At 36.5% G+C, this 13,879-nt stretch overlaps 3 protein-coding genes across 6 annotated transcripts in view; all 3 read right to left on the bottom strand.

Annotated features, from left to right (window-relative positions):
• LOC148168562 (death-associated protein kinase related-like) overlaps positions 1–3,310 on the bottom strand; it is a 38,959-nt gene extending 35,649 nt beyond the window's left edge. Inside the window, exon 1 of the mRNA XM_088046795.1 lies at positions 2,804–3,310. Coding sequence (XP_087902921.1) covers positions 2,804–2,925 — 122 coding nt within the window. The 5' untranslated portion in view covers positions 2,926–3,310. The remainder of the gene's footprint in view (positions 1–2,803) is intronic.
• Positions 3,311–3,606: 296 nt separating this feature from the next.
• LOC148168561 (HIG1 domain family member 2A, mitochondrial) lies at positions 3,607–4,185 on the bottom strand. Of its 2 annotated transcripts, none has more exons than XM_088045793.1 (2): positions 3,910–4,185; positions 3,607–3,866 (listed from the first exon to the last, which is right to left on the bottom strand). In XM_088045793.1, the coding sequence occupies exons 1-2, from the start codon at positions 4,051–4,053 to the stop codon at positions 3,786–3,788; spliced, it is 225 nt and encodes a 74-aa protein (XP_087901919.1). In that variant the 5' UTR covers positions 4,054–4,185; the 3' UTR covers positions 3,607–3,785. The 2 variants fall into 2 exon arrangements, with proteins under 2 accessions (XP_087901919.1, XP_087901918.1); XM_088045792.1 differs by having other exon boundaries at positions 3,918–4,171.
• Positions 4,186–4,882: 697 nt separating this feature from the next.
• Positions 4,883–13,879, bottom strand: part of Hecw (Hecw ubiquitin protein ligase) — a 34,582-nt gene continuing 25,585 nt past the window's right edge. For 2 of the 3 annotated variants that reach the window (XM_088045403.1, XM_088045404.1), the window contains 5 exons: positions 6,727–6,951; positions 6,410–6,676; positions 6,063–6,360; positions 5,759–6,009; positions 4,883–5,709 (listed from right to left, as the gene is read on the bottom strand). In XM_088045403.1, the coding sequence (XP_087901529.1) occupies positions 5,451–5,709; positions 5,759–6,009; positions 6,063–6,360; positions 6,410–6,676; positions 6,727–6,951 (1,300 nt within the window). In that variant the 3' untranslated portion in view covers positions 4,883–5,450. The remainder of the gene's footprint in view (positions 5,710–5,758; positions 6,010–6,062; positions 6,361–6,409; positions 6,677–6,726; positions 6,952–13,879) is intronic. The other variant, XM_088045405.1, reaches the window with a different exon arrangement.

Here is a 13,879-nt window from a genome sequence, read left to right as displayed (position 1 = left end):
CCTTTATGTTAGAACCTTGGTTGAATAAAAATGGATTTGGAATTTAAAGTGGGTTGGTAGGCCTGCGCGGATTTTGATATTTTGACTGAAAACGAGGTAGAATTCTGATTGGGTTTCCCCCACGTCTGCAGATCGTGCTCCCTCGGGTATAACAAACTCCACGATAACAAAGGATTAATTACGAGATACTTAAAGCGTTTCGAAATGAGATATAAATTAAAGATTATCTAAAGATAAAGACAAGGGTGAAGTGTTTTTATTCAAACCGAAAAGATTTCAGCTTTTGTGTGTTAATTAACTTTTGCACATAATAGGACTTGGTTGGTAATTGTAACTATTAATCTGTCGCAACACTTCCAAACTCGATTTATTACCTCCTCGTCCAACAATGTCTTCTACGAATCCCCACCGCTTCCTACTTCCTCTGCCGACGTCGTGACGCATCAATTATGCACGCTCCTTGTATCCGGCGTCGTTTCCGCCAATTATCGATATGAAAAATGGCATCAACGAAAACCGGGTCGAACAGATCACGAAGAGAAAAACCAGTGCTACCAACTTTCGTCATCTAACAATGTGAGAAACCGCACACGACGAAAATCTATCGTGACGCTTTGAAATGTTCGTGTCGTTGCAAAAGTCTCGATCGAAAATGCGGCTGTTGTCTCTCCTCTCGGGGGACACAGAAGGTCGAGTCGCAACTGGAGATTGCAGAGAAAGTAGGCTAAGTGTTTATTTCTTAAAAACAAGGCAAGAGGCAGGGTTTCGTTGGGCTTTTTTTTAGGAGGGTGTCGCCGGTTTGGCAACTTTTAATACTGTCGAAAATGTCTCAACGGTTATTAATTTTTAACAATGAAAGTCATAAAAAGTGGAAATTATTCATTATTTCCAGTTGTGATAACATTCAATAAAATCGCAGTGCCTAGTACAGCTTCATTGACACGGCAAAATGCAACAACCCACAGATTTAGTGAAAGTCGGTGCAGTCACTATTAAATAGCCTTCTGTCAATCTTATCTTTTTAATACGGCTTAAACCACAAAAATGCTCATTCCAGACACCTTAACACCGTGGTAAATCTTCATTCTACTCGGAAATTTTTAGCTCGTATCGGTGAATACATATCTAATTGCCATTGTACGCACAATAACTCTAATATCTCATTAATCACGCCCGATTTCGTCACTTTTATGAGATAATGAGTTTTTTTGGATCTCAAAACAATTTGTGGTTTGTCATATTTCTGATCCAATGAAGCATTTTAGAAAGCAAATTCTACATTTACACTGCAAACCTTAAGTGATTCTAACCTACATTACAGTTTACATAATCATTACAAAAATCGAGTAATGTAAACATAACCCACTAGTGCGATGAGAATATCAGAACAAACTTAATTTGAATAATTTCACGAGACAATGGAATTGGACTGAAATCGTCCATAAGCAGTAATTTTTTAATTACATCAGTATTTCTCCGAGGCGCATTTCCGCCGAGAACTTTCCTAAAATAGTCGGTATTTATCTCAAGTTAAATCATGACAGACTAAGAATGAGATTTATTACAATTAAGTTTCACAGAAACCAACGCAGCGTGAGATTATTAAAGGCGCTATCGGCGAAATAATTTACCGCCCATTTGTAATTTGTCAAATTCATTATAATCACACAATTTCTATGAATTGGTTAATATGCATAATCTCCACGATTAACATTTTTATTTGAACAAATTCCTGACGAAATCAATTTAGACGAAGGCGGGCGAAAATGTCACTTCTGTCTAAAAGTAGATGCCAAAGTTCATGGACTTTTCGATTTTCTCTATTAACACTTTTAAGTTCATTGGAAATGTGTAAATTGCACATGCCAAAATTGGCAAACTATTTGTTTTCGTCATTAACTTGTAAGAGCTTGTAAAGAATTCCACTGACTCCGCGGGGGTACAACTTACTCCAACCCTTCTTGGAATTGTAATAAAATCAAGTGCGCCAAAGAGGGTCGGCGTTATCTCTAAATAAGGCGAAGGAGAGATTAACACAACAAAGGGGCGCACAGGTAAAAGTCAAGTCGTGAAATCGACAGTTTATGATGCTCTTTCTCGTACTGCCATGTGTGAAAAATGACGACTTAAAATGAGTGCAAATTTTTACACTTTTCGTACCAAGAAGTTGACAGGAAATGATTCTATACTGAGAAATCTGTTGGTCGTAATATAAGTTGTTATGATTTCATGACTGTTGCAACAAGATTGATTCCAAGAGGCCACGGAATACCCGGAATCGGTCCGGAGAGTCAAAAAGGCAATAAAGGGAATTTTGGGGGTTGCATTCCTCAACAGTTGGCAGTCTTCTTGGTACCAAATTAAATTATTATTCATGTCGGAGTAACGACTGTTTTTGACAGATTTATGCACGAAAATCAGGCATACCAGCTCTAATTTGTTGCCAAACTTGAAAAAACAATTAAAATGCGTATGGCAACAAGTCCGAAGTTGAAATGATAAACTTGATTAGTTGAAAGCGATAAAAATCGACAATGTGGCACACCCACACAATTTTTTGCCATAATTTCATCCATTTTATTGCTCCAATGCCTGTACAATGGCAATTAAGCAAACCATTTCATGACATTTATCGAAGGCTTTGGTAAATTTTCTTTGTTGTCAAGCAAATTCGATTCGGCTGGTTTGCTCAAAAGTGCGACACAGTTTCGTTATCGTTGTTATCAATGTTAACGATAAGACCAGAATGTCAAAAATGACATAAATGCTACATAATTTTTGCACGAAAATGAGGTTTTCTTACCTTCCAAGTGGGGTCTTGTCCACCTCGTACACTTCCAAAATTGATTCCTTATGCACCACTGAGGCCAGCTGTTCTTCCGACAGCTGCAAGAGGCCGTCACGTGAAGTGCTAAATCCTAACATGTTTCCCAAACTCCACTGAATTCGCAGCTTTTTAACAAAACGGAAACGAAAAAGTCAACTTCCTCGACTACCTGAGGACTACTCTCGTTAGCAACGAACGACTATTCTTCCGCCGACTCTAATCGAGTCGAAGAAAACGGTTACCGAAAAAACACAACAATGGGGCAAAACTGTATTGATTCTGATATGCCGATTACACGTTTGGATTTTTTGGGCACATTATGCGGGATGAGGCACTACACGGTTGATATCAACATTAACACACTCAAGGTATCATAACTTGTATACACTTGCTATGTCCTCATGCAACTGAACCTCAAAGCGCAAAGCACAGATCTCCGCACCAACAGCCACAACGATCAACTTGAACGGAAGTTGGACTGGAGGAGGAAATTAAATTCAACGACGCCGGCGCCATCTCACATTGGCAAAAAATTCGAATCGGCAGGAAGAAACGGAACCTGCTTTACCGACCGAAAATTCAAAAAAACCTCTTATTTCATAAATTACAACACATTTCTTGCACTATTCTTTGCAGTAATTCCATTTTTATACACTATTTTAGTTCTCTTCAGATCCATAATCAAAAAATTGGATTTATGAACTGCGGAAAAAATATATAATTTCCTACATTATCGACATCAAGCCGTTTTAACCTGAAATTTTAATAAATTTATGTAATAAAATTTTCTCATTCTTTCATTAAATAAAATATACATATTACTCAATTACTATACATTCTTATAATCGCTACAACTACCCATCTTGCGACTACTTCTTCGCCGCTTTGGAGGCCCCCATTCCAATGCCAAAAATCAGAGCGACCACTGTAAAGCCCTGTGCGGCTATCCTAGTCCTCATCATATACTGTGACATCTTTCTATTTCCTTGTCTAAAGCTCCACAGGCCATAACACAATGCTGCTGTTGTAGCCAAACATCCTAAAATTATTTACTTATTGTAATTTTTCTGATCAAATCATACCGTATCACCAATTGGTATCAAAGGATTTTCCGAAATTTTCCGGATCAGTTTCTGCTTTTGAGTTTCATGAGTTGCAGCCATTTCATCCTGAAGTTTGATCCAATCTAGCTGGAGAAGTTCTTCTTCCGTTGGACGTCCTGCCATGATTCAAAATTCACAAATTTGCGGTTGTTATTTTGGTAAAGTATTTTTGAAGAACATAACCTCAAAACGTCAGTTACTGGGGCAAAACAGGAATCCCAGGAGTTCGAACTGTCACGAGAGCGAAATAATCTTGGGTGTTCATTTTTCGTTCGTTTAAAACGCAGTTGTAAACACGGTTACTGTAAAGGCGCTCGTAAGTTTGAATTTCCCAAATATTCAATTCGTAAAATAATGTCGTGACTTTATCTTATACGAGAGATATGTTAATTTATTTAATAATCAAAAACAAATAAATTCTACAAAATTCAAAAATCTGAGCTGACGAAATAAACAGTGTATAACTGCTTGCATATACGTGACATGAGGTAGCAAAATATCCAAAATCTTTAAAATTTTGGATTTTAGAAAAGTCTTGGTTACCAAAAAATACAGTCTTTCAAAGCCCATATAAAGAAATAACCAAAAAGTCTCGAGATAGAAAAAAGTTCAAAAAAAAGAATGTTATTGGTCTGACAAAAACATAAAAAATGGAAAAAATGTTAAAAATATAGATCCGGAAAATCCTGAAGTCATAGTAGTTCAAATATAAAAATTAAAAAACTCTTCTTTCTTCACATTGTTCCTACTAATTATAATCGATGACGTCAAAATATGTCCATGAGTACAACTTTGCATGTTTTTTTCTTACAACTGATAAAATCAATGTGATCCGACGCACAGTTGTGAATTTTTAAACAACGGAAATAATTATAAAAATCCTGACCTTGCAGTATTCAATATAAATATTAATGTAAAATAAACAATTTCAAAATGTGTAACAAATATGTATTTAATTGGAATGTTACAAACGAATTTAGCTCATCTAATTATACCAATACACAAACAATTATAATCTAAAACGTTGGCATACTTAATCTTAACATAAACACATGTTGTGCATTATATGAAATCAAAATTAACATAATCATAGCTGACTAGAATGAAAAAAATCACAATTTTTCATAATTCAGATGCAAGAAATTAAAAATTATTCTCTGGTAACTAGCAAAACCTAACACATGTTAAAATTCGTCAATAAATAGATAAATAAAACAGAATTTAATCCACTAATGAAAATGACTAATAGAAACCCATATAACTAATCAGTTTCTAGGTATACAAATTTGAATAGAAACAAATTGTTATTAACAAATAAATATTATATACAATACAAATGCGACACTAAAAATGTACAAATTATTTGGTAAGTAAAATAGTTGCATGTGAACAATATACACCAGCGTAACACTATCTGCAAAATCAAATACTGGCTCTAGAACAAGTCGCAAAGGAACAACCAAAAGATCCAGTCCTCAAAGTCCACATTTAAGTAACGCCCGACTGGACTCTCCGCATTTTTATTCAATTCCAAAAGTGTTCGTTTCCTCCACCGCCAACAACAGCTTTTCGTACAACACTTCCGAAGTTGGATACGGTGGTAAATCTAACCTGTTGAAACAAGTGTGTGCCCTTGGAAGACTGTTTGGCTTGCCCCACTTTTCGATACAGAATTTCCGGGGACCGATCGAACCCCGCAAAGCTGAGAAACCTTCGAAGGGGATACTCGAAGTACCTGTGACAAACTGCAGCAGACGCAGACGCTGCTCATTGGTAAACCTGGAAGACAACAGTTGAAGTGTTTGGTATTTACGTTGGAGCGTTTTACCTTTCAATTGCTTGCCAGAACCATACGACCACCGGATGTTGGTCATGGTAGCCCCCACGATACTCAGTATTGTGCCTCCAATCGATTAGATCGATTTCTGCAGTACCGGCAATCACTAATTCTAATTCTCTAGCGTCGAAAACGCTAACCAGTCTTGGGTCGACGACTTCATAGAAGCCTCTAACGAGAGATTCAGTTTGTTCGGAAACGCCTCGTTCCAATCTCCACCGGACTATCCTCTCTAAATACTCCTAAAATCATGAAGAGTTACATTTTTGAAATGAAGAAAGTGACGATGACGAACCTTCTTATTTTTTTCGGTGACGGGAACATTTCTTCCCCCAGGTTTGAGTTCACGTTCCAGGACTTGCCCGAAAACTTCTTCCGTTACGGCGAATGTTAACTCGAGCTCGCCTTGCATGGACACGTCGTGTTCTCGAATCCATTGAAGGGACTGGTGGAATTCGAAGTCGAGACTTTCCAGGTCTGAAAGGGCGACGGGAAGGCGAAGTAAGGCCTTATAAAAAGGACGCGTGAAGAAAGCGTCTAGGAGATACTGGTGCACGAGGGCTAGACCCAGGACCCTACCGCTAAACCTAAACCTGGAAGAAACAAATGAAACTAGGTTTCAAAACAAAGAAGTTGACTTACCAGTCATGATAATTATCGACGAAAGCCGACATTGGCGAGATCTGTACAGTGTAAGTATCATTGGCTGAATATTCAAAAAGTCCATAATACGGATTAAACAGTTCTCTTGACAATAAAAAGAAAAACTCCCGAGACGGTCCTCCATAATCTAGCCCCTCCTCGTTGTCCCACACCACACACAACTTTCCTTTCTGCAGTTCCTTTTTATTAGCAGACATGATCCTCCTGAAGGCATCCTCCAAGAGATGCTCCCGTCTGATGTGCAATCTGTAATAAAAAATAAGTACCAATGGGACTACAATTTTTTTACCACTCACTTAAATTTCCCTGGACCTTGTCCATATCCTTTACTTTCCAATTTCCGGTAGAAATTCCGTAATTTCGCTTCGAAATCTCGTTTGTGGGGAGCAGGGACACGATGTCTACTCAAACCAGGCGAAGCTATGGGAGATGGCTGCGGGGAACCCCTTGGACTCCGAGTTGTGGCTGTGCTACGCGTGTCCACGGCTGGGACATATGACATGATCTCCTGCTCGAAGAGGCTGGAAGAATTACAGAAATCGTAGCCTTGATTCTACTTAAAAGAATGAAGCGGATCTTATTTTTTTATGACTGTTAATTTGTTCTTGAAGTCTATTAAGGAATTATCTGGTTTATGTCATATCAGCAAGACGTAAACATTAGCAAAAATTGCATTAACATGTAGTGATAATTCTTAAATACACAACGTAAACAAAAATAAACACAATTGATTGTTTCAATACGAAGTAACTTTGCATGAGCACGAAAATATAGTTTGGAATCATTAACTACAAAGGTGTTCAATAGAGACCTGATAAAAGATCATTTGTGGTTAACTATTTCTAAATTAGCAAAAAACATAACAGGGGATAACAGTGTCGTTACACTACGATAAAAAGGCTAAATTAAATCCTTCTCCGTTACAAATTGTATCGATGGACTACATTCGCCAACACTCATAATTTCATTTTGTTTAACAGCAATAAATTACAAAATTGGTATTTGGACTTCACACTCAAATGTTTAAAATACCAAAAACAAAATTGCCAACATTGTTATTAGTACAACGCTGATACAAAGTTAGTTTGTTAGTAATTCCAATGGCCAAGAAGCCAAATTTGATATTTAAATTCAACAAACTTCGATTGTCTTTTAGAAGAAGTAAAAATATTTCCATCGCGTGAGATATAAATAAGAAAAAAAATTAAAATTACTAGGATTAATCACTTTTAATCGCAGATTTAATCCGTGACTAAAAATGGCCACATAACTAATTCCCAATTATCGACAAGATAAATTCCCGACAAAATGAATATCATTTTAGAACGAAAAGAGCAATTTCACTTTTTCCACAAGCAGACTCAAAAACATTTATGCAACAAAAATTTGCCACTGACTAAACATAATATTCGTTTTTTGCTCATCTTGAACTTGGCCTTGACGTTCTGTGGTGTACATTTATATATTTTTTGTACTTTTATTGCGAAGACGTTGACCATTTTTTATTAGACAACACGAAATTATTGATGTTTAGTCTGAGATGCTCAAATTTGGAACGCTGTGTTTGTATTTTCATTCTCAAGATAGACAGCACGACAAAAAACGATTAAAGTAAAACACCCTGTACATAACAACGGTCCTTTCAAAATTAAAGCTCATTGTCAGAAGTTTCAAGTGTTAAAAGGGGTCCATAGAATTCGAATTGTGTTGGTAGCGCTGGTAACTGACAACTGTAGTTTTCGACAGATCGGAGAGATCAAAAACAGTCCTACCAATACGTGTAAATAAACAAATGTTTACTAGACGTAGGTGAACACTTTTTAACAAAAAGTGGGTAAATAAACAAGCCTATTTATAAACATTTTTAACATAGCGTTGGCAACTATTGTGTTACTATTAACACTGGAGGCTTGTCGGAAATAAAAACTCATGAATGAGATAAATTTGGCAAGTTTGCTTATAAATATGACAGAACATTTGCTTTTTTCCATCACCACACACGATTATCCTCGAAATAGATAATATCGGAGTTAAAATGTGTACCACACCCAAGAGGCAGGAAATTGTAAAAAAAATACGCGATAATAGAAATCAGAGGGTGTGAATTCTCCGGGTGTAAAATAAAACAATAACTTTCCAGAAAAGAAAAAATTATGACCTACGGTAACAACACGCGAATAGCGCCCAATTAGCGTCGACACATAATTGAACGTTCCACGTTCACTTAATTAAATGTTTTCATACCGAAAAAATCGAATTAGATACTTTCGAAATGATGATACCATTTTAATTATAGGTTTTGGAGAAGACAAGAGTGCGTTGGTCAAGGTCATAAAACGCACTTCGAGGGTATAGACCACAAGCTGAGAAACGAAACAAAATCGCGGCGATTCGTAAATAGACCATGACAACATCGTGTGTGTTTATGAGTACACGCATACAGCGATTTCCTTTTTACACTCTTAATTTTAGAAATTGGAATCAAAAAGCTTGCGATTTGTACAAGAAGCACGGGTTTGATTGGAAATGGACCACATGTGGTGGAGAAGAGATTGCAACACGATGGAGGTTTTATCGGCGGTTGCGAGAGAGTATCGTGTTCTACTGAAAAAGAAGTTCATCAAGTTAGCGGCGTTTTTTATAAAAGAACACTACGTGTGTTATCAACTCATACAAGTAGCAGAACGACACAAATTCTTTACTAATTCACTTGTTTTCACTAACAATAATTACGTTTTTCGGCTTCATCACCGACAAACTTCGGATTGTTTACGAAATAGCAACGCCAACTTGATAGAGGGCTCAGGAAAGCTCATCAGGAAACCTGAGCACACCCCTATATTTATTACTCTTGAGATCATTCCACTCGTTGCTTAATATTTAGATAAGTTTCTGTATCTGCATGATTCGTCATGTGAAGTGAAAACATGAACTCATATCCTGCGGTTTTCATTAACAACAAAAAACCAAATAAAAGCACATGGTGTAGAGTTATCGGTATCTTGTGCATATACAATGATAACAAAATCGATTAGAGGGGAAACGAGGACAACTGTGAACTACAAAGTTTGAGTCATAGTAAACAAAATCGAAATTTGAAGCGGCACTTCTAGTAGGAAGTTACGTCAACGGAGGGTTCTGACACGCGACATGTTTTTGGAGTTAGAGGTTTTTCAACTTGGAACCGTTACGAAAATGACAGTAATATTGGAAAGATAGTTGATAAGGTGTTAAGCCACCATCATGTTCCTTCATTAAATTTCGCGTTTTTGCTGTTGCTAATGCAATTTATGATTCGTAAGCAAGAAGTGATAAATCAATCACGGATAAAAAAGGCAATATGCGATTTTTATCAGACCGCTTGCAGTATTGAGACACTTTCTAAAGCATTAGCAAGTTCAGATTCTAGATTTTGTCATGTAAATTTTGACATCTTATATGTAGAAACAAACACATTTGCGTTTCAGCCACCATCTTCAGGAAAAATTCAGTTCGGTTTCATACATTATTTGTCTTCAGCGATACAAGTGTGACTTCGACAGGCATTACCATAAACGTACACCAAACAACGCCAACCAAAGGATAACCTCAATAGAATCGTAATAAATGTTTTTCCACAAAACTAGTTGAACAGATGGTTTTTTATTCAAACGTCAGATAGCGCATATTTTCAATTTTCTATTGGTGACGATGACAGTATTATGATGTCACCGTGTGTTATTTTTTGAAAAAGCAACCTACATTTTCAAAAATTGCCCATTTGTACCGTGCGTTCCAGAATTTGAGACAGGGCAAAACACGACAATTTTTTCCTGGCCGCTCGTATATTTGGAGAACATTTTCTACAATGCAAGGAAATCGGGGAAAAAGTTGCAAATTAGAAAGATTTATTTGAAGACAAGAAACGAATCAAACGAATAAAATCTGAACTACGTAAAAAAAGGTAATTAAAGAAATGTGAAAATTCAGAGGCTCAAGACAGTTTGACGGACAAAACAATACATTTTTAGAAAATTTAAAGAAAATACCTAGGAAATCACAATAATTTGAGCAAGAGAATCGAAAAAACCTAAAAACCTAAAATTTTTTAAAATATTTGAAAAAAAATAATTCTACAGTTTCTTTATTTAAAGGAAAAAAATCGAAGATAAATTTTAATGATGTTATTGCATTTTCTAATCTTTGGGCCGTGGCCACTTTCAGTTTTCCAAGCGCGCAGTTTGCACACTGACCCAAGGAAATAAACCAGCGCAACAAAAAAACTTAAAATTACACAAAAATAATAACATGAGCTCAACTTGTAAAAGCTTGTCGCATACAACAGTCACCAAATGAATCATCTCAATTAACTTTAGACCGCGTCGATTTACTACAATAATTGCAAAAATATTGTAAACAAAGGTACATGTTAACCTATTTCCAACATTTTTCAACCTTTATTCATACAAACGGCCTTGATAAAAGTGAATAATGTAAATAAAACTGTTAACGTTCCAATTAAGAAATGTACATCACAATTAAAATAACTTTAATTGCAGGTGAGACGATAACAGTTTTCCTATCGCGGCGACATGCAGTCCGTTACGCCACTGTGCTCGTAAAAAAACTACCACAGGATGCTGCTCCTAAAATAATTCGACGGGATCAGTGATCGCGAAGTTCATAATGAAACGAATTAAATTTAGAATTTGAAAAGTTCGTTTTTTGTCGTTGGAATTAATTGCGAAGACCCGATAACTTATCAATTGCGGTTCACTGGGGTGCAAATGAAAGCAAAACAAGTTCTAATTTCCGTTGGAGAACTCGTATCAGAAATAAAATTAACAAGAATGGTCTACGATAAATAGATTTTCCGGTCGGGAGGAGCAATTAATTTAACAATTAAGTAATTAAGGGAGAAAGTGGAGGATACAAAGAATGGCCCAACCCGGCTGCACCCTACCAAATATTAACAATTCCGCTCCGAAAAATCCAAATGAAAGTAAATGAAAGTGAGTCCACCCCTCACCCCATCCATAATTCATCAAAATAAATTTAAAAATCGGGTTAAGCAGGTAAGTGATGCGCGAAGACTTTTACATGCGCACTTTTTGAAAAAACTTACAGACTGAATATGACACCTATTGTCTTCGTGACGATGCCCATTTCAATTCACTAAAAATTCAATTTTTATGTCACATGAATAATAAAGAAGAAAGCCATTGAACTCAGTTCAACAATCACAGTCACCCTTATTTCTTCGTGCGTTTTACACCTTGATGCGCTACATGCTAGCAACCGCCGACCGACATCGACTGCAAGTCTAATAACTCTGAAGGTGGACAGAAATGTACAACTAGAAGTGGGGACGACTATTTAGATGACGCTCCGGAGACCAAACTCCTTGCCGAAACCGGAGAAAAATTACCGACTAATGAGCAAAACACTCAGTGGAGAATTTTCAACCTCGAAAGTATGGAGAAGTTGAATGACAAGAACTAGCCCATTGGAGGATAAAAAAAACTTCAGGATACCCTGCGAATCTAAACAACAGTAAAACTAATATAAACTTGACTCCAATTCGGAAATAGGTCGGAAGTTTGCGTCATTTTAATAAAACTCTGGCTCGGTTATTAAAATTACTTTGTTCGCACATTTGTTTTGTGGGCGCGGATGGATAATTGCTGTTATCATTCGCACGCGCTTTATCAAGTGTTTCGCGTATTACTTCAGTACCTTCACTTAATTTATTACTCTTTGCTCAAGATTACTACGACGAGTCGTCATCCGAAAACACCATTTCGGTTGATGAGTACTAAATAATTCATGTTAAATTATGAGAGCAAAAACTGGAAAATTATAACTTTTACGCTTAGGAATTTTTTGTACAATGTTTTGTTCATTCATTTTTTATTTGGTGACTCTTGTTTGCTTTATTAATTACGAATTTGCCAATGCCTTTGGATGAAAGGTACCAAAAAAAGAACAATTAACCTCCGCGTATAGTCAATTTAGGACCGACCTTCTACTTTGCTAAAATAACGATGACCGTGGCAATTCGTTGACAATAAAATGAATATGAATAAAAGCTTTGTAAGTCTTTAATTTTCAGAAGTTCTTCAAGGCTACAGAAGAACTACTGAATTTAGTGTGTAATGAATAAAAGTGGTACGAACTTGAAGACTTAATCAACCTGGGAAAGTTAATATTTGAACTCCATCACATTACCTCGTTTTATCAGAATCTCGAGCTCTATCTCTGCAATAATCTAAATTGCCTGTCGGAAGTTAAAAGTCTCTAACTAGCAATTCTCACAATCTGGAATCCAATACATCAAAAATTTTTCAATGCAGTTTCTGCCGCTTATTGTTGTCAAAACCAAGTTCCAAAACATAAAAATCCGACCGCAATTTGGACAAAGCTATCCGGTCCCTAAATCCCTAGATACCAGCACAATAACTATTATGATGTCGAGGGCGAGATGGTCGAACCCTTTCAGTAATTACCTCTTCGACTAGACTAAATGATACGTTTTCGAGCAATAAACGCGAAATTTATTACAGTTTAATTTACGGATGAATCAGCTCCATCAGGGCCGTATTTACCCATTTCGAAATCGTGACGATTAAAACAAAAATCCTGATTTATTTCACCTAGGGACGTTTTAATTGGAGGGCAACAAACTCAGAGACACAATAAACGTTCGAGAATTTTTCAAATGCTGCCATAAATTTTTGACAATCGGCCGAAGGTCCCGACAACTTTCTCCAGTTTCTGTTGAAAATCAGGAGCGGTTGTAAATCATAAGATGGATTGTTTGAATTGAAGATATACACAGGAACTGTTTCTCAAAATAACTGATTGGGGTTTCGCATATTTAGCACAAATCTAGCATGATTTCATCTCTGATTTCGAAATGTTTCCACATGAAGACATGTGTCCGAGCTCAAACAATTCTGAGGTCAATGATTCCGAAAGATTTGATTTAAAACGACAATTAAGGAGCTTATCAGCTTTATTATAGAGGTGTCGACGAAGACCGGGCTGTTGTCAGTGAAGAAATCGGAAGAGGAGGCAGTCGTGACCTAAATATGACGTAGGAGCGTGCGAGACGCTGCACCTCATTTATATTCTAAACAGATTAGCGTTGATTTATGAAACAAGTAAAGCTTCGAATAAAGCAACATTGATACAATTAAAAATCAACGTCTCACTAATCGCGATTTTATAGAAAAACTTCTGTAGGATAGCTCGGGTCTTATTTATTAAAATTAAATGCAGGAACACGGCAGGAAGTGAATTTTTAAAGCAGAGGCGTGACCTCCGAAAGCCTCGTAAAAGTTCAGCGACTAATTTTCAAAATTCATCAAAAAAATATATAAAAAAGTGACAAAATTAATGAACATGAAGAATAATTTGATTGATGTCTATTAAAAAGCAGTTTATTCTCCTTTGAACATGCACTAGAAA

Source organism: Gnatocerus cornutus, chromosome 9 (genome assembly GCF_029298725.1).
Source record: "Gnatocerus cornutus isolate USDA-ARS CGAHR chromosome 9, icGnaCorn1.1, whole genome shotgun sequence".
Taxonomy (NCBI): Eukaryota; Metazoa; Arthropoda; class Insecta; order Coleoptera; family Tenebrionidae; genus Gnatocerus; species Gnatocerus cornutus.
The sequence above is the reverse complement of the archived record's forward strand: the minus strand, read 5'-3'. Positions and strand labels throughout refer to the sequence as shown.

Coding starts and splice junctions, on each gene's coding strand:
- LOC148168561 (XM_088045792.1), bottom strand. CDS start 4,053: ATGGCAGGACGTCCAACGGAAGAAGAACTTCTCCAGCTAGATTGGATC. Junction 3,867..3,917: donor AAATCCTTTGATACCAATTG/GTGATACGGTAT, acceptor AAATAATTTTAG/GATGTTTGGCTACAACAGCA.